The 26689-nt window shown below is 34.7% G+C and overlaps 1 protein-coding gene across 3 annotated transcripts in view; it reads left to right on the plus strand.

Annotated features, from left to right (window-relative positions):
* The first annotated feature begins 1180 nt into the window (after nt 1–1180).
* The window catches only part of LOC127850425 (uncharacterized), a 165365-nt gene continuing 139856 nt past the window's right edge, over nt 1181–26689 (plus strand). Inside the window, exon 1 of one of the 3 annotated variants that reach the window (XR_008035284.1) lies at nt 1181–1406. Coding sequence is in view for 1 of the 3 variants with exons in the window: in XM_052383449.1 (XP_052239409.1) it covers nt 1282–1406 (125 nt within the window). In the remaining 2 variants the exon portion in view is untranslated. Of the gene's footprint in view, nt 1407–8062; nt 8172–26689 lie in introns of those variants that run through there. The other 2 variants (XM_052383449.1, XM_052383450.1) reach the window with 2 other exon arrangements.

Raw genomic sequence — 26689 nt, forward strand, 5'->3', positions numbered from 1 at the left:
ACGCCTTTCAGGATAACCTCTGCCCAGGGTCTTTAGTGCATGTTGTCATCGGAAACGAGGCGTGTGACCTAGACTCTGCTGTGTGCGCCATTGTTTATGCGTTCTATCTTAGTCAGGTGAGTAAGACCAAAAAAGAGAGAGGATATTTGCTGACTTCAGTGCAAGACAGTACTTACTGTCATTTTATGAGTGATCAACGATTAACTTGCATTTTGGTTCATCCTCCATGTAGTAAAAAATTTAATTTGCTGATTTGACAAATGTGACTGTCCATTATTCATGCAAATAATCATCATGAATTTGTAGAAAAAATGTCGTTTATTTAAAGAATAATTCCACAGACATGTTAGTGTGTTGGACCTCTTTTAGAATTTGATTAAAGTGCAGTAATTCATTTTTGGTTCCCATCTTTGAGTCCATATAGTAATAATAACACATTCACTACAGTTAACCAGTGACGTGTCCCTGAGTTAACTTGAAAACTGTTGTTGCATGATAAAAGGTTGGAAAAACTTGTATTTGTACTTTTGCAATACACAAGTGATTTTCCACTTCAGATAGGATTTCCATGGACAGACATCTTCCTAATCTCTAGTTGACATTGGTTCTTTGCAATCTAAAAGTTAATGTAGCGAATTCTGTAGAACTTTTGCAAAAAGAAACATAAAAACTTAACCTGGAACTTAGTCACAAAAAGTATTGTTTCAACTTGTTTATGAGTGATGTGATTGTGTGTGAGCATTTCTAAAAACATGCCATTTTACAATAAATAATAATTGTACTATAAGTAAAGTTTATATTTACTGAAAAAAAAATCTTTGTATTGATTTGTGTTCATTTTTGAAAGGGACTTATTGATTGTATTTTCCCTAATATAGACTCGTATAAAGAAATGCTTGTAACCACTATTTATGCCACCAAAGGAGGGCATATGCATGTAGTTATCGCACGGCCTGACCATGAGTTTGTGTGTGTGTAAGGGTCAGTTTGTGCAGAAAGCATTTCTGCTCTTTTACTTTACATGCCTGTGATGAAAAAGATAGTGTAACATCATTGGAGTACAACAATATTGGTTACCATTATTTTATTATGACTGTGGCAATTCAGTAATGTTGTAACTTTTTTCAGAAAGAGAAGGACTCAAGCATCTTGGTTCCTGTCTTAAATATCCCCAAGAGTCAGTTCAGATTAAGAACAGAGACCACATACTTCTTCCAGAAACTTGGTATCCCATTGGACAGCCTTGTTTTCAGGGACAATTTAAATTTGAGTGCTCTTCAGATGGAAGGGAGGCTACTCCTCACACTAGTGGACCATAATTGTCTCCCTAGCGCTGATAGGGATTTAGAAGAGTGTGTGGTTGGAGTAATTGACCATCATGTGAAGGACAACAAATACAAGGAAAGGTGAGTTGTTATTGTTTATTTGTTGATTTCTTGATTATTTGATTTATTGATTGATTCACATTATTTTATATGTGTCTTGTTCTGAGAAAACTGGGCTTTATGGATAGGAATTAAGTGTCGTCCCAGATGAGCATGTGCAGTCCCCACAGGCTAATCAGGGACGACACTTTCCGCTTAAACTAGATTTTCGGTAAAAAGGGACTTACTTTAAACAAAAAATACCATTAAAGCGGAAATTGTCGTCCCTGATGAGCCTGTGCGGACTGCACAGGCTAATCTGGGACGACACTTTACGCACATGCATTAAGCCCAATTTTTCAGAACACAACTCAACTGATTGATTCACATTATTTTATAGTATCAATGGATTGATTGATTGGTCGACTCATTTGTTTGATAGTATTTGTTTGTTGCTTGCTTGTTAAGATGGTTTGCTGGTTGATTGATTCTCTGATAGAACAATTGATTAATAACTTTCTATATCCACTGTTCTATATTTCGTGTTTACTTGTTATGAGGATGCTTGTTTTTTTTTTATTTGATGGTTTTGGCTTGAATTGTGCATTGGAAGATTGAATTAGTGATAAAAAAATTTGATGATAAATCCATTGATTTATTACTTGTTACATAAGCCTTGACTGAATATCTAACTATTTGTTTTATGCATGCACTCTTTCTATAATCAGTTCATGAATTCTTCAACCTTGAAGTGTCATGGATAAAATATTGATGACTTCTCTATAAAAAAACCTGTTCAACAACAAAATTGCAAACAATTGATTTTACTACAGTTTAAAATGATATTTGATACATGGTTTTAATACTCAAGGGGGAGGAATGCTGTAATAAAGCCTCATCTAAAACGCTTAAACGCAGGAATATTTATTGTTCATCAAAAATTCAGATACTGGAGTTAGTGAAGGCTGCATGATATTTATTAAAATACCAACAATTATCATTTCATGTAAATATTGTAAATTTTTATGGTTGAGACTTTTCTTCACAATGACTTGTTAGTTAAACAATTTATTCTGTGTGTGTTAATAGAGAGTTTACATTAAAGTAAAGCTAAGATTGCCATTTTCTTTTCATTTTATCTATTTAAACAATGGTAGATCTTTTTGTTTTGTGTGAAAATGAGACATATAAAAGTGTTTTCTTTGTTGACATCAGCTTCTTTTCGCACATACTTACCTTTTCAAATTTTTGGGCAGGTTAAGTTTTGTTTTGTCATCATTCACATTTTCATTCGTGAAATAATGGCATAAATCTATATACTGTGTACCTGATTTACCAAGTCTAGATTGTAACAAGAATTTGACAGTCAGACTTAATGCTTCAAAAGGTTCAGAATAAAGCTATTTGTTTTTTTGCCTGTGCTATTCAAACAGGCTAGAGTTTTTTCCCACATTATTATACATTTTTTTTTGAAATTATGACAAATAGTTGGAAAATAGTAATTTTGACCATCTTTGAACAAGTCCCTTTAAAAGCCAGTAGAAGTGCTGTCAGACATTGGAAGTGTTTGCTGTTTTCTAAAAAGTACTTCATACTGCAATTATCTGCTTTAAACCGCCAAAATATTATCTTCTTTGCCAAGTGTTTTGTTTAACATCTCTGAGGAAGCCTATTATTTGCTGCAGACTATTGGTTCGCTTTTGGATATAATCACATAGTGTAAGAGATAAGCTTTCGTATGTATTTTATTGATACCATGGGAATAATTGGCATATCTTGGCAATTGTATAGATAGACCTTTTCTAACTCAATAAGTTGATTTAAGCTATTGCACTTTTATGTCAAACTAAATTTTCATATTATTGAATTATATTATTTTTTAATAAATATACAAGTTTAATAAATAATAAACGAGCACCCTTACCTATAATAAAATGCATGTGAGAATGAAATACAAAATTATAAGTCTGTCAAGATCAAAGTGAACAGTGAATACATGATATTTACTTAGCGTACCAAGTATGCTGGTAACTTTTTCAGTTTTAAATGTTAAACTCATTTGATGAAAAAAATTGGAACACAGAATATTTAAAGTGGGAATCTGTGAGGGTCATGTAAAAGTCTGAACGTAGTGAACTTGAATAGGGATTGATATTGCCGACCAGTGTCTGTCGATTTTAATGTTGCAGTCATTTTTATGCTCCCCCAAAAAATCTTGGGGGGAGCATATATTCGCTGCTTCGTCTGTCCGTCCGTGTGTCCGTCCGTGCACAATTTTTGTCCGGGCTATTTCTCAGCAATTAATGACTGGAATTCAATGAAACTTTATGGGAAGCTTCACTACCAAGAGGAGATGTGCATATTATCAGCCGGTTCTGGTCGGATGATTTTTCACAGAGTTATGGCCTTTTGAAATTTTCCATTAACTTCACATATACTAAATGATATAGTGCAATTCTTGTTCGGGATATTTCTCAGCAACTAATGACCAGAATTCAATGAAACTTTATGGGAAGCTTCACTACCAAGAGGAGATGTGCATATTATCAGCGGGTTCTGGTCGGATGATTTTTCACAGAGTTATGGCCCTTTGAAATTTTCTATAAAAAAATTCTTGTCCCCCCAACTACTGTGCCCTCAAGACGTTTCCTTTTATCTGAATATATAGTGCAATATTGTGACAAAAAAAAACTTTGGGGAGCATCACCCGTCTCCGACGGTTTCTTGTATAACCTTAGATACTAAAGAGCAGCAAACAGCATAAAACCTGAACAGACTATGAGTTATTATAATTACTCGCAGGCTGTTCTGGTTTTCTGCTGTTTGCACATAGCAATTTTCACTTCGCGTCTGAGTGGGAAAGGGTTAAGCACAATGTTGGCCTTGTTGGGAACAACCATTTCGAATTTCATGCAATCATTTTTACAGAAAGGATGGAAAAAAACTAGAACCATGACCCCATGATGGCCGTTACATTTTAATCCACATTGACATTTGTGCGCGTTATATTGGATTTTCAGAGAAGTCATAAAAATAGCTTTAAATGGACTTTTAATCCCAGTTGGTGGCCTTATGATGTATATATATTCTTTTGATACAGTAAAATATTGATATAAACTTTACATCAAGTGTATGTGGATCTAAGCACTTAGCCTCATATAAGTGTACATAAACCACCATCCATTATTATCAGCACACTACATTTTCATGTATAGTTGTACAACCTTACACTGTTATCTATGGCAAACAAAGAGCACAGATAGTAAATGACTATTTATGGTGAGAGTTTTAACTAAGTCTTCTGTGCAATCTTTTGTGTTTTTATATATTTGAAAGAAACTGTTTGCTGCTATTTGTGTACTTTCACATTTTGTTCATAATACTTATCCTTCAACCATTAAAGTTTGAACAGAAATAAGAAAGAACAAAGTGCAGAAGTATGGTAATAAGAACAAAATCTTTTCTAAAAGGCACTGTTATGTAAAAAATCATTGTAATGAAAGGCTAATAGTGTCCAATAGATGGCTTTACTTTATTTATAATTACCTCCCTTTATTTTACATTTGCCAAGTAATAAATATGGACATTTGACCTGTAATTCACAAAGTAAGTTATGATTTATCAAGCATTTAAAAGACTTTGATTATTAAGGTATGTGTCTAATAAAATTCATGCTTATAAATTCTGCTCATTTCTGTGGCAGTGAAGGAATAATGCATGATCGGCAATCTCTGTAAATAAAATCTCTGTAAAGTCAGGCTAGGTGGCGCTCTGTTCGTCATTATTTAAATACTTGCAAATTGGCAAGTTGGTCTCTTCTCCTGTGAGTGTGAGTGAGACAACATCTCATTCTGAAGAAGAGGTATGGTACTCTAAAAAACACTACTCTAGAGCATTTTGGTAATTATGTTGCACCTTTAGAGGTTCTGCAGAGATTTGGAGTCGAGGGAAGTCGTATTAGGTAGCGGACGCTTCACCTATGGCCTTTGGGTGACGAACAGCTAGAGGTTCATCGAATTGTGAAGTTATTGAACTTAGAAATTCATTTTACGTTGGAGGCCCCTGTTTTACAGTCCCCTGTTTTTTGTATTGTTCATATTTGTGGTGACTCGATTAATTTTAAGTTGCTTATCATAAGGCAGACAGCCTCAGGAAAATTATTTATCATACATTGTGATTGTGAGGTCCCTCACATTGTGCTCAGTGGTGGCCTCAGCAAGTTTCGGCTGCCTTATCAAAAATATAACAAAATCATTAATAATGTTTTTAGTAATGCCAGGGGGGGACAATTAAGTTAAGTTATTGAGTATTCCATTTCAGAGGAAGTGTTATTGTCAGTGTGTTTTTTTTCATTCATAATCGGGTCTGGTAATCGGCCCCATTCCCAATGGAAAAAAGTATATATTTTTCCAAATGGGAGCTAAAATTCCCAATGGAAGGTTTCAAACTACAAATTTAAAAAATATTATTTTATAATTTGTTTGAGACCTCGATATTATGTTCAACTCCCATCCATATAAGTTCAACCTCAGTAAATATAATACTGAAAACACTTGTATTCCCAATTTTAAAGCATTTTTTAGCAAAAATACACCAACACTAATTTCCCAATTTTAGTCAAAACGCAGCAAATTTTCCCAATCTAAAGGGACCCGGCCCCATTTCCAAAATGGTGAAAAAAACACTGAATGTTGTGATTCCTGTTGAAATAGTTAGCCCAAATGTAATAATGAGAGGATAATAATTATAAACTTTTATAATTTGAGTGGTGTTTAGGTTTCAGTCTTTAATAATTAAGCTATTAATTTCTGTAGAATTGATAGAAAAGTTGCTAGTTCTGCAAATGTCAAAGCATTTTTAATTGCCTACTCCGTGAACTGATGTTATATTTATATTGCAGCTGTATACTTACTTCTGTCATATGACATACATGTATGTGTGTTACATGTATCAAGTTTGTCCTTCAGGGTACATTTACATGTAGTTATCATATGGACTTAAGCATTTATTTACATAAGAAGGCCAATTAAGATGTGAGCTTTTATGCTAACTGAATTTTATCTTCACGATGTTCCTTATTATAGCTGCTATACTTGTTTAGTCCTTGTATTAAAAAAGAGTGTGTTCTGCTGGAATTTTCTTATTTTACACTAAATTATGTAATAAAAAAGTATATTCAAAAGAAAAAAAAGTCTCATTTTTTAAATCCTTTAGTAAACCAAGGTCCCTGAAAGGACCATTTTCAACCAATTATTACTTAAGTTAGTAACAATATCTTGCATCCACACCCAGAAAAAGTAATGGAAACTTTTATGAGAATTGCCCATAATTGATTGGTAGCTGGTAAGCAATTGGTAAAGCACATATGCCTCTGGTCCGCTTCATATCATAAACAAACTTCTGCATCTTATTTGTGACTAGTTGGCAACAAGTTGGCATTTTTTTCTGCAACTGACTTCAATATGAAACGTTGGATGACCAGCAATGACCGAAATAGGGCTGCAAACCATTAGGTAACCTTGATTGACAAATAGTAAGCTTATAACAACCTTTTATGGACTGCCAGCAAGTACAAGTACTTATGGTTGTAGATGGTGTTGAGTAAAAATGGTCTAATATTATTAACTTGTAGGCAGGCATTCAAAAATCCACTCGCCTTCAAATTCGGGTCTGAAGTTGAAGGTTGGGCCCTTCCTGTGTGGAAATATTAATCTTTTCATAATCCTGCATTTTGACGATTTCAATTGTTAAATTTTGAAATAGCTTTTTATACCCCCGGATCGAAAGATCGGGGGTATATTGTTTTTGGCCTGTCTGTCATTGTATGTGTGTGTGTGTCCCAAAACTTTAACCAAAACTTTAACCTTGGTCATAAATTTTGCAATATTCAAGATAGCAACTTGATATTTGGCATGCATGTGTATCTCATGGAGCTGCACATTTTGAGTGGTGAAAGGTCAAGGTGAAGGTCATCCTTCAAGGTCAAAGGTAAAAAAAACACATTCAAAAAGTTTAACCAAAACTTTAACCTTCTTCATAACTTTTGCAATATTGAAGATAGCAACATGATATTTGGCATGCATGTGTATCTCATGGACTTGCAAATTTTGAGTGGTGAAAGGTCAAGGTCATCCTTCAAGGTCAAAGGTCATATTTATGGCTTCAAAGCGGCGCAATAGGGGGCATTGTGTTTCTGACAAACACATCTCTTGTTAATTTAACTATGGAAGTAATAATTACTGACGCAGAAGCGAAAATTTACCTCCAACAAAAAAGGCCAGTGGCTCTTCAAAAATCCTTCAATGCCTGGTCGTAGTTTATAAGGCACTAGAAAAGACATGAAATTCTAATTTTAAAAATATTGGAAACTGCCAAATCTTTTATTAAATGCAAAGCCATTCTAATTATTGTTAATCAATTAAAAAATGATTGTAATATGTTTGTTGTTTCCTTGTAGAATTACTTTGAGAATATCAGTATGTACCTCATCATGCATGGTACACATAGTAATGATGTCAGTATAAAATGTATTGGTAATCACTACTGTTGTTAAACTGTAATTTTGCTATGATACCATTTATGAATGAAATATTCCTATGTTTGACATTCATACAAAAAAATATTTATTTAGATTTGGCCTAAAGGTGATATAATTTGTGTTGACCTGGTTAAAAGTTGAACTTATCAACATACATGGGCAAAAGTTTGCTATAGTCATTTAACTGAAATAAACTGTAGTTGATTTTTTTTTATCTTTAAAAAAAACAAACACTGGATTTAAAAACAGAATTATACATGTTTATAAATGTGAGTGATTGTTTATATATATATATATATGTATGTATATGATGAATTACATTATTATGGAATGCTTGAATATTATTTTTGATTTTACATTCTTTTTCATCCCATAATCATTATTCCGAGTGGTATAACAATAGCAATTATATTTATTTGTCTCTTATTGATTGTTAAAACAGTCTATACTAATTCAGAATAAGATTATGCTTTTGTAATTATTTTATTAATACACTTTTAGCAGGCACTGGAAAAAAAGTAGTAATAGGAAATCATTAAGAAACATAATTACATTAATAACAGTATATGACATTATTATTTGTCTTTGTGGTTAATGGGTAGTAATCAGACAACTCTAAATTACATGTAAATGCATGACGTTAAAGCACTCTTAGTCAATGGAAGCTGGCATAGTTGATTTATGAAATCATTTTCTATTTGAGTGTGTTTTTTCTGCAAGTGTTCTTTGAGTTGTTTTTTTTATTTAAGGGAATCGAAATTTCTGTTTATATTAATGGTGGGTTTCAGAAACATTTACTGTCCTTAGGTTACTACTGAAATGTAAAAACTTAAAAACAGCATTGTCAAAAATACAACATAAGTATCTTCAGAATGATCTTGTTGCTCTAAAATAATATTTTGCTTACTATCTTGGCAAAGTGCAGTGTTGGGTACTCAATTAAGTCCCTTGATTGCGGAACACAAACAGTGATTCCACTGTTTATAGTTAAGTCATCTGTCAGTGCAATAATATGGTAATTTAAAAAAAAAAGTATTTACAAAATTTACTGAAATTTTTTCTCCACAAATCATTTGCAATAATTATTGCTATTTTGTTCCTGGAGATTCCATAATGGAAGAACAATCATTCAAACCAAACTGTGAGGAAAGGTAATTGTTATAGTGCAAGATAATTGTTAGGCTAAGGCTGATGGCTTCTAAATTGATCGATTACGCACTCCAATGGCACAACTTTGGCGACCTATTGCTAGGAACAAAATATGTAAATATGCATAGAAATACTGAAAGTTCTAAACAGTTGAATGGCTTAAGTTGACCCCTGCGAAATGTTGTTCTGCAGTTCACGAATAATTCGTGAACAGTTTATGAACTGTTCGTGAACTGAGTTCATGAACTGTTCACGAATAGTTCGTGAACAGAAAATGAGCCACGTCTGTGAAAAGTTCTTGAAATTTTAGTTCATGAACTGTTCATGAACACTAATGGCATGAAGTGTTCATGAAATATTCGTGAAACCTAATGGCATGAAGTGTTCATAACCTATATATTCTTGAACCCTTATGGCATGAAGTGTTCATGAACTATTCTTGAACCCGTGTGGCATGAAGTGTTCATGAACTATTCTTGAACCATTATGGCATGAAATGTTCATGAACTATTCATGAACATCAATGGCATGAAGTGTTCTTGAACAGTTCATGAACAACACAATTCTTGAAAAATTCTTCAGGGTTTTGCTGTTCATGAACAGTTCATGAACATTTTCCTTCTATTTTTCAATGGCTCATTTTCTGTTCACGAACTGTAAGTGAATAGTTCATGAACCATAGTTCTTCAAGAGTTCATGAACTGAGGAGGCATGAAGTGTTCATGAACTATTCATGAACAAGAATTTGTCAATTTATGCAAAGGTTATCATAAGTGTTACTAAAGCTCAACAAACAGGTCAGGGTAAGAAGAAACAAGTCTTGTATTAGCACTTAACATATTGATAGCAACATATAACAATAATTTAAATATAACACTAATAACTGAGATACAAGTGGTTTGATAATACTCTTTAAATTTCATAATACAACTTTGCACTATATGTTCATGAATAATTCATGTATTGAAAAGATTATGAAGAGTCTCATTTTCAGTTCAAGAATCATTTACTAATCAATGGTTTCCCTGAAATGGTTACACTTACAGTGCCAAAGAACTTGAAATGGAACCAATGGCTGATCAGTTCAGCCGGTAATTTATTAAAGACTTACATTTTCAAATATAACATAAACCATGTGCCTTCCGTTTCAACTTCCTGTGCACACAATATTCTTTCTTTGTAAAAACAGCAATGCAATGTACATTGAGTTCTTGATATCATCTTAAACTGTTCTTGAAATAAGATGTCCTTAAAACGTTCTTAAACTTGTCTTTTAAGTCTTCCAAGAACAATGACAGATCCTTTTAAGAACATATTAGATTCTTAAAAAGTCCATCATACGTTCAAAAACATTGTGTAGACCTGTTTAAGAACATCAGAAGGAAACATGTTGTTCAAAAAAAGTTCTTAAAGTGTTCAAGAATAGTTTAAGAATAATTCAAGAACAGGAAAGGTCCTTAAAAAGTTATTGAAGTGTTCCTGAAGGCAGTTCTTGAACAGTTCTTGTACAAATGTTCTTAAAATTCTCTAGAACAGGTCAAGAACTGTAACTTACAGTGGTGAAAGTACTATGCATATTCATACTAACTTCACAGGTTTCACAAATCTACAAGATTTGTATGCTAGACATTTCAATATTACTTTAAAAAATATGTATGAAACATCTAGCACAAAGGAATTCATGAATTATTCATGATGGATCCTTAAAGTCTGTCTCAGAAAAGTCATTAGAAATACTTGTGCATGAAATGTTCATCACTAAGTATTTATGGTTAGATGAAGAACTGTTCATGAACTTTGAAATGTTCAACAATAATTCATAAACAGTTCATGAACATGTCTTAAGAACAGTTCATGTCCAAAAGTTCATGAACCAAGCTCAGGAACTTTTTCAGAACCGTTCATGAACAGTTCTTGATTGGCTTGAAGTGTTCATGAAATCATGAACAACATTTTGCCGGGGGATGCTTTGAATTCATTGTAATATAATTGTTAAAGTTGTTTCACCCAATAACCGTGTTTTCAAGAACTTTCCAAAATAGTAACAACTTTTAATAAAATCTTAGTTTTATAAATGAATTTCTTAACATTATACATATCTTTATAACTCCTGGTGGTGTGCGATGAAATTGTGTGTTCGTGTATTTTCATGTTCATAATATGATTTTCCAAGTATTTAATCCACAGAAATTGTATTCTCCACAAATCTTTTCTGTGTAATTTTCTCTTATTTTGCTTGCGGTCATTCCATAATGGAAGAACACGCTTCCAAAACAGTGTGTGTGGAAAGGCAATTTGTAGAACAGCACAGTGTCCAATAATTGGCAGACTAAAACCCTATGGCTTCTACAATGATGGATAACACACTCATTTGTAAGACATTGTAAGAAATGTGCCTGTAATTTGCTTTTTGAAATGTTAACAAAATTGTTTGTCTAGACTATTTTCTGCCCTTGACAGGTTAAAACTCCTTATGTTACAATATACACTTATCTTTAATGATATGCCATGTCATCATAATTTTGTGGGTAGTAAAAGTTGCATTTTTGTCGCATGAGCACTAAATTTTGTTGTCACAGGTTTGCATAAAACATATTTTACAAAGTGTTTTTGACATAGAATGTACTAAAAAGAACAATTAACGTTGCTATACCCTTTATGCTTTATTAATAAAACATTTATGATGAAACTTTGACGATGTAAGCCATGACTATCTGTATATTGCTGTAGATAAAGGTATTGAAATAGGGATGGAAATTATATAGAAGGTGTATCAGGCAAGCAGATCGACGCATTATCCCAAGAAATTAGGTTTCTCATGAGAACCTAGGTTCTCAGAATGAGACCTAGGTTCTCAAGCGTAAACTAAGGTTTTCAAATGAGAATCTAGGTTCTCATGAAAACCTAGGTTCTCAAGCGTAAACTAAGGTTTTCAAATGTGAACCTAGGTTCTCATGAAAACCTAGGTTCTCATGAGAACCTAGGTTCTCATGAGAAACCTGGTTTCTTAGGATTTCATAAACCTAGTTTCTCATGAGAACCTAGATTCTCATGAGAAACCTAGTTTCTTGGGATTATGCGTCAAACCGCTTGCCATTATTAACCTCCAGTTGTCTCCCATTGCTTGGTACACGCTGTCGGCATATGTGTAAAATGATAAGACATAGGCGTGTAACCGTGAATGTTACTCCCCAAGAACATTTTTTGAACAATGTTCAGACAATGCTCAGCTCAGTAATATTCAACGAAACTTGGAGGAAACTTCTTGAGGAATGAAATTAGGAAAGTAATCGGTCGACATTGGTCTGATAACATTCAGATCAAATTCAGAGCAATCGTTTATTAATAATTTGTTACAGCATTAAATGAGTTTCAGATATTCAGTTCCCTTGTTCGAGCCTCAAACGACTGTACGATACAGTTTTCTATTTTAACTATGTCTGTGATATAGTAAGCGATCATTATGGTATAATTAAAAGTTTTATCTCTATTGATAATCTGTAATAATGTATTATTCAATCGTAGGATATCGGCAACACTACAAGAACAACTTATGCACTAAAGACTGTGCAAACATATTTCAATAACTTGAGATATCTGCAAAAATAAAGTTCTTAACGGCGTGTTTTCATTCTGTCCAGCCCGTGTGTAATCATATGTGAACCCCATTGATCCTGCGCCCTGAATAATATGTGTCCTGTATTCCAAACGAGCAAGTTTACGCCATCTGACGCATAATTCTGAAATCCTAGGTTCCATGAGAACCTAGGTTCTCATGGAACCTAGGTTCTGTGGAGAACCTAGGTTCTCTGAGAACCATAGGTTCTCTGATAACCTCGGTTCTCTGAGAACCTTGGTTCTCTGAGAACCTAGGTTATCAGAGAACCCAGGTTCTCATAATGAGAACCTAGGTTCTCTGAAAACCTAGGTTCTTAGAGAACCTAGGTTCTCAGAGAACCTATAGTTCCCAAATGAAAACCACGGATATGGCAAGCAGTTTGATGCATAATCCCAAGAAACTAGGTTTTTCATGAGAACCTAGGTTCTCATTTGAAAACTTGGGTTCTTGAAGCCATGTGCAATCTTCAAGTGAGAACCTAGGTTCTTATTCTGAGAACCTAGGTTGTCATGAGAAACCTAGTTTCTTGGGATTATGTGTCGAACCGCTTGCCATATAGGTGCCCATCAGCCTTACATTTGAGGTGGACCTATTAGAATATTCTGAAGAAAAAAACAACACTTCATAATAGCATTTTATTGCAAAAAAGTATTGAAAAAAATAGGATATGTGACCACATCCAAAATATCAGCTGAAATTCTCCTTTACCATATTATTTGAGTAAAATCTATAAATTCAATATCTATCTTGTAAAAGAATGACTTAGATTTAACAACAGGTTACCTGCTTAGCATATTTACTGTGATGGTATTGACACCTTAGAAATGACTTGCAGCATATTGCCATAGACAGAGTTGTGAAATTCTCCAATACAAACCTATTGGCTCCTAATCAATATCTTATATGGCTTTCAGCGGCCATTATTGAGAAAAATTTCGCCTTTCATCAAGGTTTGCCATAGACTGTGATGGCATTTTGATGTTAGACAGTAAGATGGTCTCTTGTTTATGGTATTTTCAATGTGTTTAGTGTTTTCATTGTTTTCATTATCAGAGTGACATGCTCGCTTTATCATAATTTGTGGAAAGTTATAAGTTGCTCTTGGACATGCAATGCTTGGAATTAAGGAATAAATTTGTATTGTTTTTAAGACAATTTCACCTGCATTTTGTGCTCGTTCGACTGGTTGTTTGAATATTTATGTGACTTACACTGTGATTACACAATTGTAATAATTAATTGTGTGTAATATTTTTTTCCTCAAGCGTGTCTGTCAGCTATTTTTCATTGACATGCAATGCTTGCTTCATGGATTGACTGTTTTTTTCCCATCTGCATGCAGTGTATACCTGATACAAAAAGAGAAATGAATCAGATCAACAGATGTCTGCCGTATTGTGTATATTTATGACCACAAAAGCATGCTGTAGTCTATTGAGCCTGTATTCAGATTAGCATATACATGTGGATGTAAAAGAAATCGTGATTCATTTTTTGCGAAACAATAAATGAAGACCTGGGTGTGCATTCATAAAGCCTCTTAGACAAGTTGTAAGTTGATTAAGAATTGGATTGGATTTAAGCTATATTGTTTTTGAATTTGGTTTCTTAAAAATCTGGAGTCAGTTTAAAGTAGCGCTATCAAGTGAGTTACAACTAGTATTGGTTTAGTCTGTTGTGAATCTTCAGAGCTAACATTTCCATGCAAGAATATACATTTTTTTCTATAGTCTTTCATTTATTTGCATTACTTTGCTAAAAGTATATTTTTTTGCCTTGCACCTTATGCATAATTTCAAATATAAGTTTGTTGAAGTTGTGACAACAAAGTACCTTCAACAAAGCATTTTATATGTTCTATAAGTTGTTACAGCAATGTATCTTTAGCAAAGCATTGTATAAGTTCTTAAAGGTGTAACAGCAAAGAACCTTGGGCTTAAAATTGTATGAGTTATCTAAGTAATTACAGCAAAGCACCCTAAGCTTAACATTGGATTAGTTCTCGGTTATTACAGAAAAGCACTAGAAGCAAACATTTCACTAGTTCTTAAAGTTTGAAACACCAATATACCCATATCAAATTATTTTTGAGTTCTTAAAATTGTTACAGCAGAGCACCCTTAGTAAACATTTTTTGAGTTCTTAACATTGTTACAGCTAAGAACCCTTAGCAAAACATTGCATGATTTCTTAAAGTTGTCTCAGCAAAGTAACCTTAGCAAACAAGTTGATTAGTTCTTAAAGTTGTAACAGCAAAGCACCCTTACAAATTATTAAAATGACACAATAAATGCTAGATTCCTGTCAATGCTGTACTTCGTTTTGAACACTTAATTCTAATACTTTGACCTAAGGTTTTCAAATCCTACTGATGTCAGGAAATGGACTCAAGAGCGTTTCAATAAGCAATTGAGATTTTCTTACAGAACTTTTTGAATCGGACCCCTGGATAGTATTAGGCACATGCAACATATTGCACTACTGTGATTTATGTGTGACTCATGCAGATAAGTGGTGAAAGGATGTATTGATTTCAATAATAAAACTGCTTGTAATTGGCTGTTATGCAAATTCTTGGAATTATTCACAGTGCAGTGTAGCCTCCTTATCTTGCTGCAGAATGCATCACCTTGGAGGTAAGTATTTTTCATGGGGATGATTTGCTTTAAATGACAGCAGCTTGAATTTATTAGAAACTACTTTGGAAAACTCCATTGTTTGCACAATAAAGACTAGAAATGGCGCGGCAGAGGCCGACGCGTATCCCCACGCCGAATGTTTGACCTAGGTGTGCCCCAGGGTTGGTAATGGGGCCATGCATAGCTGAGATTGACCGTATTGTCATAAGAGAAGTTCATCATCAATTAGAAGTGAATTGGTGTAGAAATGAAGAAGTTATAGTAAAAGGCAATTTTGGGTGGGTGTGACATATGTGGGCAGGGCGCCCCAGGGTTGGTAATGGGGCCATGCATAGTTGAGATTGACCGTATTGTCATAAGAGAGGTTCAGTATCAATTTGAAGTGAATCGGTGTAGAAATGAAGAAATTATAGTAAAAGGCAATTTTGGGTGGGTGTGGTCTATGTGGGCGGGGCGCCCCAGGGTTGGTAATGGGGCCATGCATAGTTGAGATTGACTGTATTGTCATAAGAGAAGTTCAATATCAATTTGAAGTGAATCGGTGTAGAAATGAAGAAATTATAGTAAAGGCAATTTTGGGTGGGTGTGGTCTATGTGGGCGGGGCCCCAGGGTTGGTTATGGGAACATGCATAGTTGAGATTGACCCTAATGTCATAAGAGAAGTTCAGTATCAATTTGAAGTGAATCCGTGTAGAAATGAAAAAATTATAGTAAATGGAATTTTTTGGTGGGTGTGGCCTATGTGGGCGGGCGCCCCAGGGTTGGGATTGGGGCCATGCATAGTTGAGATTGACCCTAATGTCATAACAAAAGTTCAGTATCAATTTGAAGTGAATCCGTGTAGAAATGAAAAAATTATAGTAAATGGAAATTTTTGGTGGGTGTGGCCTATGTGGGCGGGGCGCCCCAGGGTTGGGAATGGGGCCATGCATGGTTGAGATTGACCGTATTGTCATAGGTGAGGTCCAGTATCAATTTGAAGTGAATCGGTGTAGAAATAAAGAAGTAAATGTAAAATAACCTAAAAAAATGAGTGATAATTTCTGACGCGGCCCCACCCCAACCCCTATAACTTTTGACCCAGGGGTCAGATCAAAATTCCAAATAGTGCAGGGTCGCACATATGCTCATAGCTACCATGTGTGTAAATTTCAAGGTTCTAGTGCTTTTAGTGTAGGAGGAGATAGTGGCCAGGACGGACGGACAGACGGACGGACAGACGGACGGACGGCGGAGATCACCACAATATCCCCACCTTTTTTTCAAAAAGCGTGGGGATAATAAGTGTTTGGAAAAAAACATGGTTTTCGTCAATATGATAATAGCAGTTTTTTTATAAAATGGATGTCCTCATTTTGTATTTCTGAAAAGTTGTTTAAGAGCAATATACACATGTATCGTCTTTAAAAGGAGCAATAAATAAATCAAGTAAATTCAGAATGAGAACATTGTAAAGGTAAATTCTGAAACTATCTCAGGAGTGACTTTACAAGCCAATAGGTTTTGATACAATCCATTGAAAATAAGTACGTATAAAATATAATTTCTGAAAAATGGAAGCATACATGCCAGACATCCCGAACTTAGTGGAAAGGCCCGCTTTTGGGATGTTTGTCCCAGCATCTTGATATGAGACTATTTGTCCCGACATTCAAAAAAAACACATGGTAGTTCTGTATATAAAAGCTCCGTCTGTCTTAAATTTACCATTGCTTATCCCTTTATTGCCCCCAGGCGCTATTAACAAACCATTTCTACTACTCGAGTGCACCAGTGTTGTTTTTGATACCTATCAGTGAGATATCTGCAAATTCGCTAATTGCTAGCGATAGATACATTGTAGTGAATTAAAAACCGACAGCTTTTGTATTTCATGGCCCAATCAAGTTCAAAATTCCTATTACACAGTTTTATGTGTATTATACCACCTGAGGCAAAAAAACATGTTAAAACACCAATTTTGTATATTGAACAAATTGATTGTTGACTGCATGATACACATTGAAGTTTTAAATAAATTTACTTCCATTTGCGACTGATTCTCAGAAAATAGATTGTACATATTGCAATCTAAATTTAGCGTTTATTGATGATTGGTTGATTAAAATACAGTGCTCGACGTGCGTACATCGCGTTACATGATTTACACATGTTAAATTGGGGCGTCTGTTACGATTGGATGTCAAAACGAGGCATGCCCCACATTTATCTTTATGGAGTCACATAGTGCACATGTGTGTTAACTTCCGGAAAATGGAGCACGTTTGTGTTCATGAAATTCTTAAACATATTAATGGTCCATATTGGGACAAAAATGATGAGGTTTTGTAAGTTATTTACTGATTACTGACTACAATAAAGATGGCATGATTGATTGTTTTAGCTGTCCAGCTTTTGCACAAATGTTTCACCATTTTTATAGAATGTCCCGATTTGTACCTGAGCAATTCTTGCATGTATGAGGTCAGTCAGTAAATTCAGGTACATGAATGTAGAAACATGGATGGAACAATCTGATATTTTCATACTTGTCTGTTGTATGTATGTTGTTGGCCATTTGTTCATACTGTACTCAAATATAGTTGCTTCATTTCATATACAGTCCAACCCCTCTTAAGCAGCCAGTCAAGGGAAACAGCCAAATTGGCTGCTTAAGCGGGGTGGCCTCTTAAGAGGAGGTTGGGTCATAGGGAGTCTGGAGTTGATGAGTGCATGGCCAACTGTTCAAGTTGTGTATAAACAAAATGGTAAATATGTGTACATGTACTAAACAATGTATAGACTTAAAAATAATTGTATTTCTTCCTTTCTAAAATCAGCTATAAAACAACATTTTAATTCAAAAAAATATTTTATTCATCTTTCTAATCATCATCAATATCATCATCATCAGAATCAAGTCAATGAAAAATAATCATTCTCATGATTCATTGTTTACACAATGCGCATTGTATGGCCCCAATGCACTTAAGATGGGAACAGTGGTGAATCAGTTATGCGTGAATAACTCCCGTGTCACTATCAATCGATAATTTAATTAGTTTATTGCAGTTTTATGGCTTTGTAATACCTACCGCAAGAATTGGTCCCCGACAGTGATCTCCTCCACGATAAAATCGTGGCCAGTTACTTAAGAGACTGATAATAGCAACCGGGTGTAATCCTCCTGGTAATGGTGCTTTTCATGCATAATATTATAAAAAGTTTTTTCGCCTCGTAAAGGGTTTTATCAAAATTAATATTGAAATCATTGTAAATATAAAACAAATTTAAATGTTTTGTTAAATTCCCAAATGAGAATAATACATTTGTAATCCGAAACACACTCCTGATTGTTTTATGTTAACGAGGCGTTTACAAGTTCTAGCATCAAAAAAGTCCTCATGTATTTCCTTTGTTCCGACAAAAGCGCGTGGAAATTATGCACCAATGTAAAATGTCACGCCATACCCGTGGAAAGCGTGGGTGTATTGATTATTGGATAAAAACTTTATAGCACAGAGAGCATGTAGATCAGTTGATTTCGGTTAAATGTTTCGTTGTTCTTTTTAACTTTTAATTAGCCGATAATTGTCATAAATGTGTGCTTGAAATAGTATGATTCAACAGCTACAAATGATAAATTAAGAATCTCTTTTACAGTTATAATAGGTGATATTCGCACGTGCGGAAACAAAAAGAGCAAACGGTCGAATATTGCTTTTAACCCGATAACTTGATAATCCGCCGCTAATTAATTGCAATTTGCAAACTGGCTGTCAAAATGTTTATCACATTTAAATTCTGTCAACTACCCCTGTTCACTATGTTCAGTGTGTAAATGTTTTTGCTGGACTGGTAAAAATTTCAGTGGTCTAAAGGGCTCAACAAATCAAATCTCAAAATTAAGGTCATTGGCCTTTGAAATCTCGTTCACTACTACCAACATGTGAGCATGCAGGTCATTGTTAAGAATTGTAACAATGTAAACTACTAGTACTGCTGATTGATTTCACACTTACAGACAGAAACAGTATGAATGATTTATATGGATTCACAGAACAGTATGCATTATTTATATGGGTTGATTTACTTGAGATTTGTTTAAACAATTTTAAACGCCAGTCCACAAATTTTCTATAAACAACTTTTGTTTTGCAGTTGTCAGCAAAAAATACAAAACGGCATTAATATTGGTCAAATATGAATGATATTATTTTTCAATTAATAGTTTGTTTGAATAAAATAAGACGAGATGAAATTCGCGTAAATGGAGTAAGAATATAACTATTGTACCAAGCACACAGTTAAGTATATACAGTCGAAACCCAATGGCTCGATCTCGTTGGGACTTGCAACAAAAGTTCGAGCCATCCAGAATTCAAGCCATCCGATTTCTATTAAACTTTTGTTTATTAATATTTTCACCGCCAGTTGAAGAGTACACATATTGCTTAAACTCTGCACTACTTCGTACTACTTTCTGCTTTTGTATTAATAAGAACCAAATATATACTTAATACTCTAATACTTTATGTACTAATATTTTATTTTGTTTAATGTCATCTTTTACTCAAATCAATTAACGATTGACTCGATGACATGTTTGCAACCAGTGTTATATCAACTAGTGCGTGCCTTTAATCTAGCTGTCCTAATAGATTAACGGTTTATGCGACCCGAAGCGAGATAGAGCCATCCGACAAAAAGATCGCGTGAAAAGTGTGACCGGGACTGTGAAAACAGATTGAGCCATCTGATAATTTGAGCCTCGCGAATTCGAGCCATCCGACAAAATTTAATATGAATATATAGCAATAACAAATCGGTGCTTTGATGAGAGTTCGAGCCAACCAAAAATTCGAGCCAAGCGAGTTTGAGCCATCTGGTTTCCACTGTATTTGATTCCCCATCAAGCACTTTCAAACATGAACAATTGATTAAAGTATTTCTCATAAATGAAAATAGTTCATTTTGAGTTAATTAAATATCATTGACTTTCATTTCAAATACTGCCCTTTAAGCACGAGTTGTTGGTACATACAGTACAGCCAATGCGGAACAAACATATTTCGTGATCCGCGGCGGCAAGGCGCAACAGTTTGATGCCGAGTCGGCCGTTGAAGCCGCATCAGTATGCGGCGGCAGGTTGCATTTCGCCGCGAAGCTTAGCATCTGTCCGCCGAGACATGCCGAGGCAAAACGCGATCCGCGACATGATGCAGAGTTGATGCGCATCTTCAAATCAAAATCTTTTAAAAATGATTAGTTAGTCCAAGAAATTTAAAAGAACAATTATAATAATATTTAAAATCATAATTAATTTAATGTGTGCTGATTCAAAATAGATAAACAAGTTAATAAAAAAAGCATGCTGTTGTTTTGTTTTTAGTGATTGCATTCCCGTTTCTAAAGAAATTGCTGTCATCGGATAAAAATAATTATTATTTTAAAAGAATGCAAATAAAAAAAATCAAATTTATAAAAACAAAATACGATTATCACGGGCATGTATAAATAAAATTCCAATAATCATTTGCCATCGTCATTTTAGAATCAACTAAAGTACTTTAAGTTACTTTGTGTGCGTTTATTGCGCCGTATGATTATTGTCTTTATATTAAACGATCAACAAACATATTTGTTTTGGGTTTAATTTTTATGACAACATGTATTAGCATATACACAATGTCACGTCATTATCTTTTGGCACATACGAGTGGTCAAGACTCCAGCAGGTGGTTGATTTATAATTGCTTGTTGTTTTTGCTATAATATTTTAGCTGAGACAATTAGCAGTTTGAAGCCACATCAATAACCAACACTTAATTTTTGATTTGTTAATTATCAGCTTATTATAACTATTGTTTGACTATGGGTATATAAAGTAGTTTCATTTTGTTTATATTATACAGTTGATATCGCTAATCATTACCCGATAATCCCGTATATTCCAGTTTTAAAGCAAATTCCGGTAAATATTTACGATAAATGTGCTCAAGACACACACACATTCTTAAGTAAGGCATTTCACACCTAATTAACTGGCAATTATTCGAGGATGCTTTCTCGTCTGGTCGGTGCTAAAAAAAATCGAGTTGTGAAAACAGTGCAATCAAGCAGACAAAAGACGCTCGATAAGGTGTGAAGTTAGGTCCAGTTTGAGAAACACTTCAAATTGTCATTCTTTGAGAAGCATATCAAAGCAACACAGTTTTAATGATAATTGAATAATTACCAGCAATCGATAATTATCGCGAAACGTCTTCCGTAATCAGTTCCGGGAAGCTAATGGGTTGTGACAATCTTCAATCCTTGACTTTGCGCAACACAAGTCTGACTTATGTACATAAAATGCAAAGTGTGTAGTGATTATGTTGTTTTTATGCCCCCATTTCGAAGAAAAGGGGGTATATAGTTTTCGCACTGTCCGTCGGTCGGTCGGTCAGTCGGTTGGTCACACTTTGTGTCCGCTCTCTAATTCATATAGTTTTCATCCGATCTTTACCAAACTTGGTCAGAAGTTGTATCCAGACAATATCTAGATCAAGTTTGAATATGGGTCACGGGGTCTCTTAGTGCATTTCAAGGATTTTGCATGGTGTCCGTTCTCTAATTGAAGTAGTTTTCATCTGATCTTTACCAAACTTGGTCAGAAGTTGTATTAAGACAATATCTAGGTCAAGTTCGAATATGGGTCATGCCGGGTCAAAAACTAGGTCACGGGGTCACTTAGTGCATTTCAAGGATTAAGCATGTTGTCCGCTCTCTAGTTTATGCGGCTTTCTGATTTATTTTGATATTCTTAGACATTTTTATGCCCCCGAAGGAGGGAATATAGTGATCAGACTGTCAGTTTGTCTGTCCGTCCGTCTGTCCGTCACACTTTGCGTTTAGATTTCGAAAAATGCTCATAACTTCTATGTCGCTTCAGATAGCAATTTCATATTTGGCATGCATGTGTATATGGACAAGGCCTTTCCATACGCACACAAATTTTGACCCCTGTGACCTTGACCTTGACCTTAGGGTCCGCATTTTGGTTTGAAATCTGCGTTTAGGATTTGAAAAAAGCTAATAACTTCTACCAAGCATTTACACAGTTATACTTTTATGTAGTGACAAAGTTTCAGTTGGGGGCATCCGTGTCCTGTGGACACATTTCTTGTTAGTGTATTTTTTTTCATGCGCATGTACGTACCTTGTGTGCTTTAAAAAAAATAATAACGCTACATGTACAGTGAATATTGATATGATATTTTTGATTATATATATATGTTTTGTGAGTATGTTGAAATAATTAAATGAATTTACGATCATCTTAATTGTTTTGTTTATTATACTGTAACCTTAAGCGATTTTTACACAAAGCCTTTTCTTTCTCTAGCACCGTCTTGAATGTAAATAAAGCGTTTGCAGTCAGAATTTAGCGTTATCAACCGAGACAGTGAAAACAAATAATACCATGTATTACTCGAAACCTGCGATTACTCGAGCATCGATGTCGATCCCGTGCTTCCTCGAGTTATCGCAGTTTTACTGTACTTAATTTCTGGCCTAAGCATAGCCGCGGATTATGTTTGTTCCACGTTGGCTGTACTGTAGGTGCATTAAGATACATAATATCTGGTTTTGCCGTTAAAGGCATATGCAAAATTGTCACCAAATGGCTCTAATATTTGGGCCTTATAAATTTGCCCCTAAAAATGGACAAGTAAACAGCGATAATAGAAACTTAGTAGCAAAAATTAAAACAACAGCAACACAAACTGTCATAATGGCAGTGTTAACTGACAACTTGTAGTAACAACAGCAACAATAACTCAAGTTACCTCTATTACAGAAGTTAAAAAAACTCCTTTTAAAAACAAAAACCAGTTGTTTGTTTTGAAAATCGCATCCACGCCAATAATGGTCTGCAGCGCAGAAGAGTATACTTTACATAACATTTTGTGCCTTATGAAAATAGTTCACTGCGTGTTCCGTTATAATCGGGTAGCACAGCTCTCCTTAAAGGTCACAGGGGCAGGTAAGCCAATAGATGCATTCGCCAAGAGGCTGCCGGACTTCTAAATGAACTCTGAAATACACACATACACGTGCTTAGCTGAGGCTATTAATTAGCAACCTAAATAATAGCCGATGCCTAATAAGATTGAGAGAAAAATGGGAAAAAAAACAACTATTTTACTGAGCGTCAATAGAACCATTATTTCATTGTGTAAATAAAAAAAAAAATTAAAAGATAAAGGTTGTATTTTTATATGCATATATTAATTCTATTTAATTATTGTTTCATAATGATAAGTAAAATGCTGTTAATTGAGAAAAATGGTGCCAATCGGAAATAATTTATCCATATTTGCTTCAACTTAACAGTAATCAACAAAAAGGTTTGTTTAGATCATTTTTAGCTTGGCTGTTTTCGGAGAAAACCCGAGGTATTGCCATAGCTAGCTCGTCGTGTTGTGTCATGTCGTGTCCGCCGTTGTGTCATCCGCGTCATGCTTAAACCTTAACATTTTGTCAAGGTTTTGAACATTGGCTCTAAAATCAAATTGCTTCCACCTACAACTTTGAAACTTCATATGTAGCTGCACCTTGATGAGTTCTACACGCCGAACCCATATTTGGGTCACTAGGTCAAAGGTCAAGGTCTATGTGACCTCTAAAAAAAAATAATATTCTGACAAGCTTTCATTTCTTCAAAAATGCACCCGCAGCCGAGCATGGCACCCGTTATGCGGTGCTCTTGTTTATTATTATTGTGTTTGATATATGTTTAAATAATACTAAGCATTTTGATTTGGTACTTTGTCACTAAATCGTTCGGGGAAGATATTATGGACTATCTATAAATGTTGATAACACAGTATTGCTTTTAAGATGAGAAAACAAAAATTACTGAAATAATATAGTGTCATGATAAGACAGAAATTATTTCATAATCTAGCCACAAATGTTGCGCTTCGGTGGCAATTTGCAGTGTTTCTCCAAGGATGACAATTTGCAGTGGTTCTCAAACTGCAACTAACTTCACACCTAATCGAGCATCTTTTGTCTGCTTGATTGCGCTGTTTTCACAACTCGAATATTTTTACCACCGACCAGACGAGAAAGTGTCCTCGAATAATTGCCAGTTAATTAGGTGTGAAATGCCTTTTAGGGATCGGCACACATCCTTGAATTATCGAAAATCGCATGTTTGAGTTATTGCCCGTATTTTTATCTTGATATTAAAGGAAAATGCTAGGGACTTCCTTTAATGCTCGATCAATCAACAGTTTTCGAGAAAACGCCAGCTCGAGTTATTGCAATTCTACTGTACTATAACTTGGTGACCACCATTAACAAAATTAATTAAACTAATTTTCTATATATCAGTGACAATGGTATTTATTTTGGAGACAGAAATAAACCAGAACTCACAGTCCATGATATTTCAAATGAACCTTTGCATGCACTGGCATGTGGTAATAAATAAAGAAATTAATTTCCAATTTACATGTCAGCTACAATTGATTTTCCTTTAAAATGTAAAACAGTAGTAATGGACAACAACAACAGTTTTAGCAAAGCCTTTTTTTGCAATAGTGGAACCAAACAACAGCAAAACATTACTGATGACAGAACAAGGACACTTACAGCAGTAATTGCATGAATAGAACAATTGCAACTAGAAATGGCGCGGCAGAGGCCAACGCGTATCCCCCTGCCGCATGTTTGACCTAGGGGCGCCCCTGAGGGTTGGTTATGGGGCCATGCATAGTTGAGATTGACTGTATTGTCATAAGAGAGATTCAGTATCAATTGGAAGACAATCAGTGTAGAAATGAAGAAATTATAGTAAAATTACCTAAAAAAATGAGTAAAAATCTCTGACCCGGCCACACCCCAACACCCATAACTTTTGGCCCAGGGGTCAGATCAAAATTCCAAATAGTGCAGGGTCACACATATGCTCATAGCTACCATGTGTGTACGTTTCAAGGTTCTAGCGCTTATAGTGTAGGAGGAGATAGTGTCCAGGACGGACAGACAGACAGGCGGACAGACAAGATAACCACAATATCCCCACGCTTTTCAAAATATAATAAAAATAAAAAACAAAACATAATCGTCAATAATTTCCCATTTTATTCAGGATTTATTTTTTATTTTTATGGCCTTTGTATCAGTTTGTGAAAAATATATAAGCAAACAAATTCCCTTTTTGTTTTGCAAACAGTTAAAACATGAAGGGAAACCATTTGTCATAAACACCAATATAAACTCGAACATCAATTGCTCTGAGACTTTGCTTTGCTAAGTCTGTCAACTAAAAATGGTAATGCAACTTACAGCATCAGTAGATGCGACAGAAATAAATAACATATAAGATATAACACATAAGAAAAAACTATGAGCATAAAAAACTCTTTACAGCTACAACAACAGTATGAGCAACACCACCAGCAACACCATCATCCACAGTGAGAGTATCAACAGCATCAACAGAAAAATAAATACCAACAATCACCATAATCACCAGCAAACAACCTCACCAAAAACAAACAACACAACCAGCAATAAACAACATAATTTAACAGCATTATTAGCAACAAACAACATTTTCACTAGTAATTAACATCACCACCAGCAAACAATATCAAACGCAGCAGCTTTATCAGCAGCAGCAACAACTTAATCAGCAGCAGCAAACACTTTATTAGCAGCAGCAACAATGTTATCAGCAGCAGCAACAACATCATCACCTATAGCAATAACATCATCAGCAGCAACAGCATTATCAGCAGTAGCAATCTTACTTCAGTTGTTACTGTTAATTAATGGCGCTATCTCAATCCGATAATTGCAGTAACGAGTTGATATTGTGTGTTAATTTTGGAGATGTATAGAAACCAGAACTGTCCAGGCTATTGTTAATTTAAACATTGCCACAGGCATGTGTCTATATGGAAATTAATGTCCTTTAAGACACCAACAAGGATTGATTTTCCAACAAAAAAACGCACCAGTTACTGCTGCAGCATTACAACCACAGAAATAAAATCACAAGCACCTGTGGAAACTAACCTTGACAATTGTGACATTATTGCTGATATATTAATAGCAACAACAACATCACAAGCTGGTATGGAAAATGATGTTGTTCTCAACAATAACAACAAAAAACGCTTTCCATCAACAGTGAAAGCAACGCCAACAACCATACAAGCAACATTCATGCCACATTAGCAACAATAGCAGCATCAGCAGAACATCAGCAGCAGCAACAGCAACACCACCATCAACAGCACTAGTAATTTTAATAACTAAAAAATTCAGGAACCAGGGCTTTTTATCCTTCTTAGAGAAAGGCCCTAATTAAAAAATTTTGAAATGATCGCAACTTAAAAT

Source organism: Dreissena polymorpha, chromosome 11 (assembly GCF_020536995.1).
Source record: "Dreissena polymorpha isolate Duluth1 chromosome 11, UMN_Dpol_1.0, whole genome shotgun sequence".
Lineage (NCBI taxonomy): Eukaryota > Metazoa > Mollusca > Bivalvia > Myida > Dreissenidae > Dreissena > Dreissena polymorpha.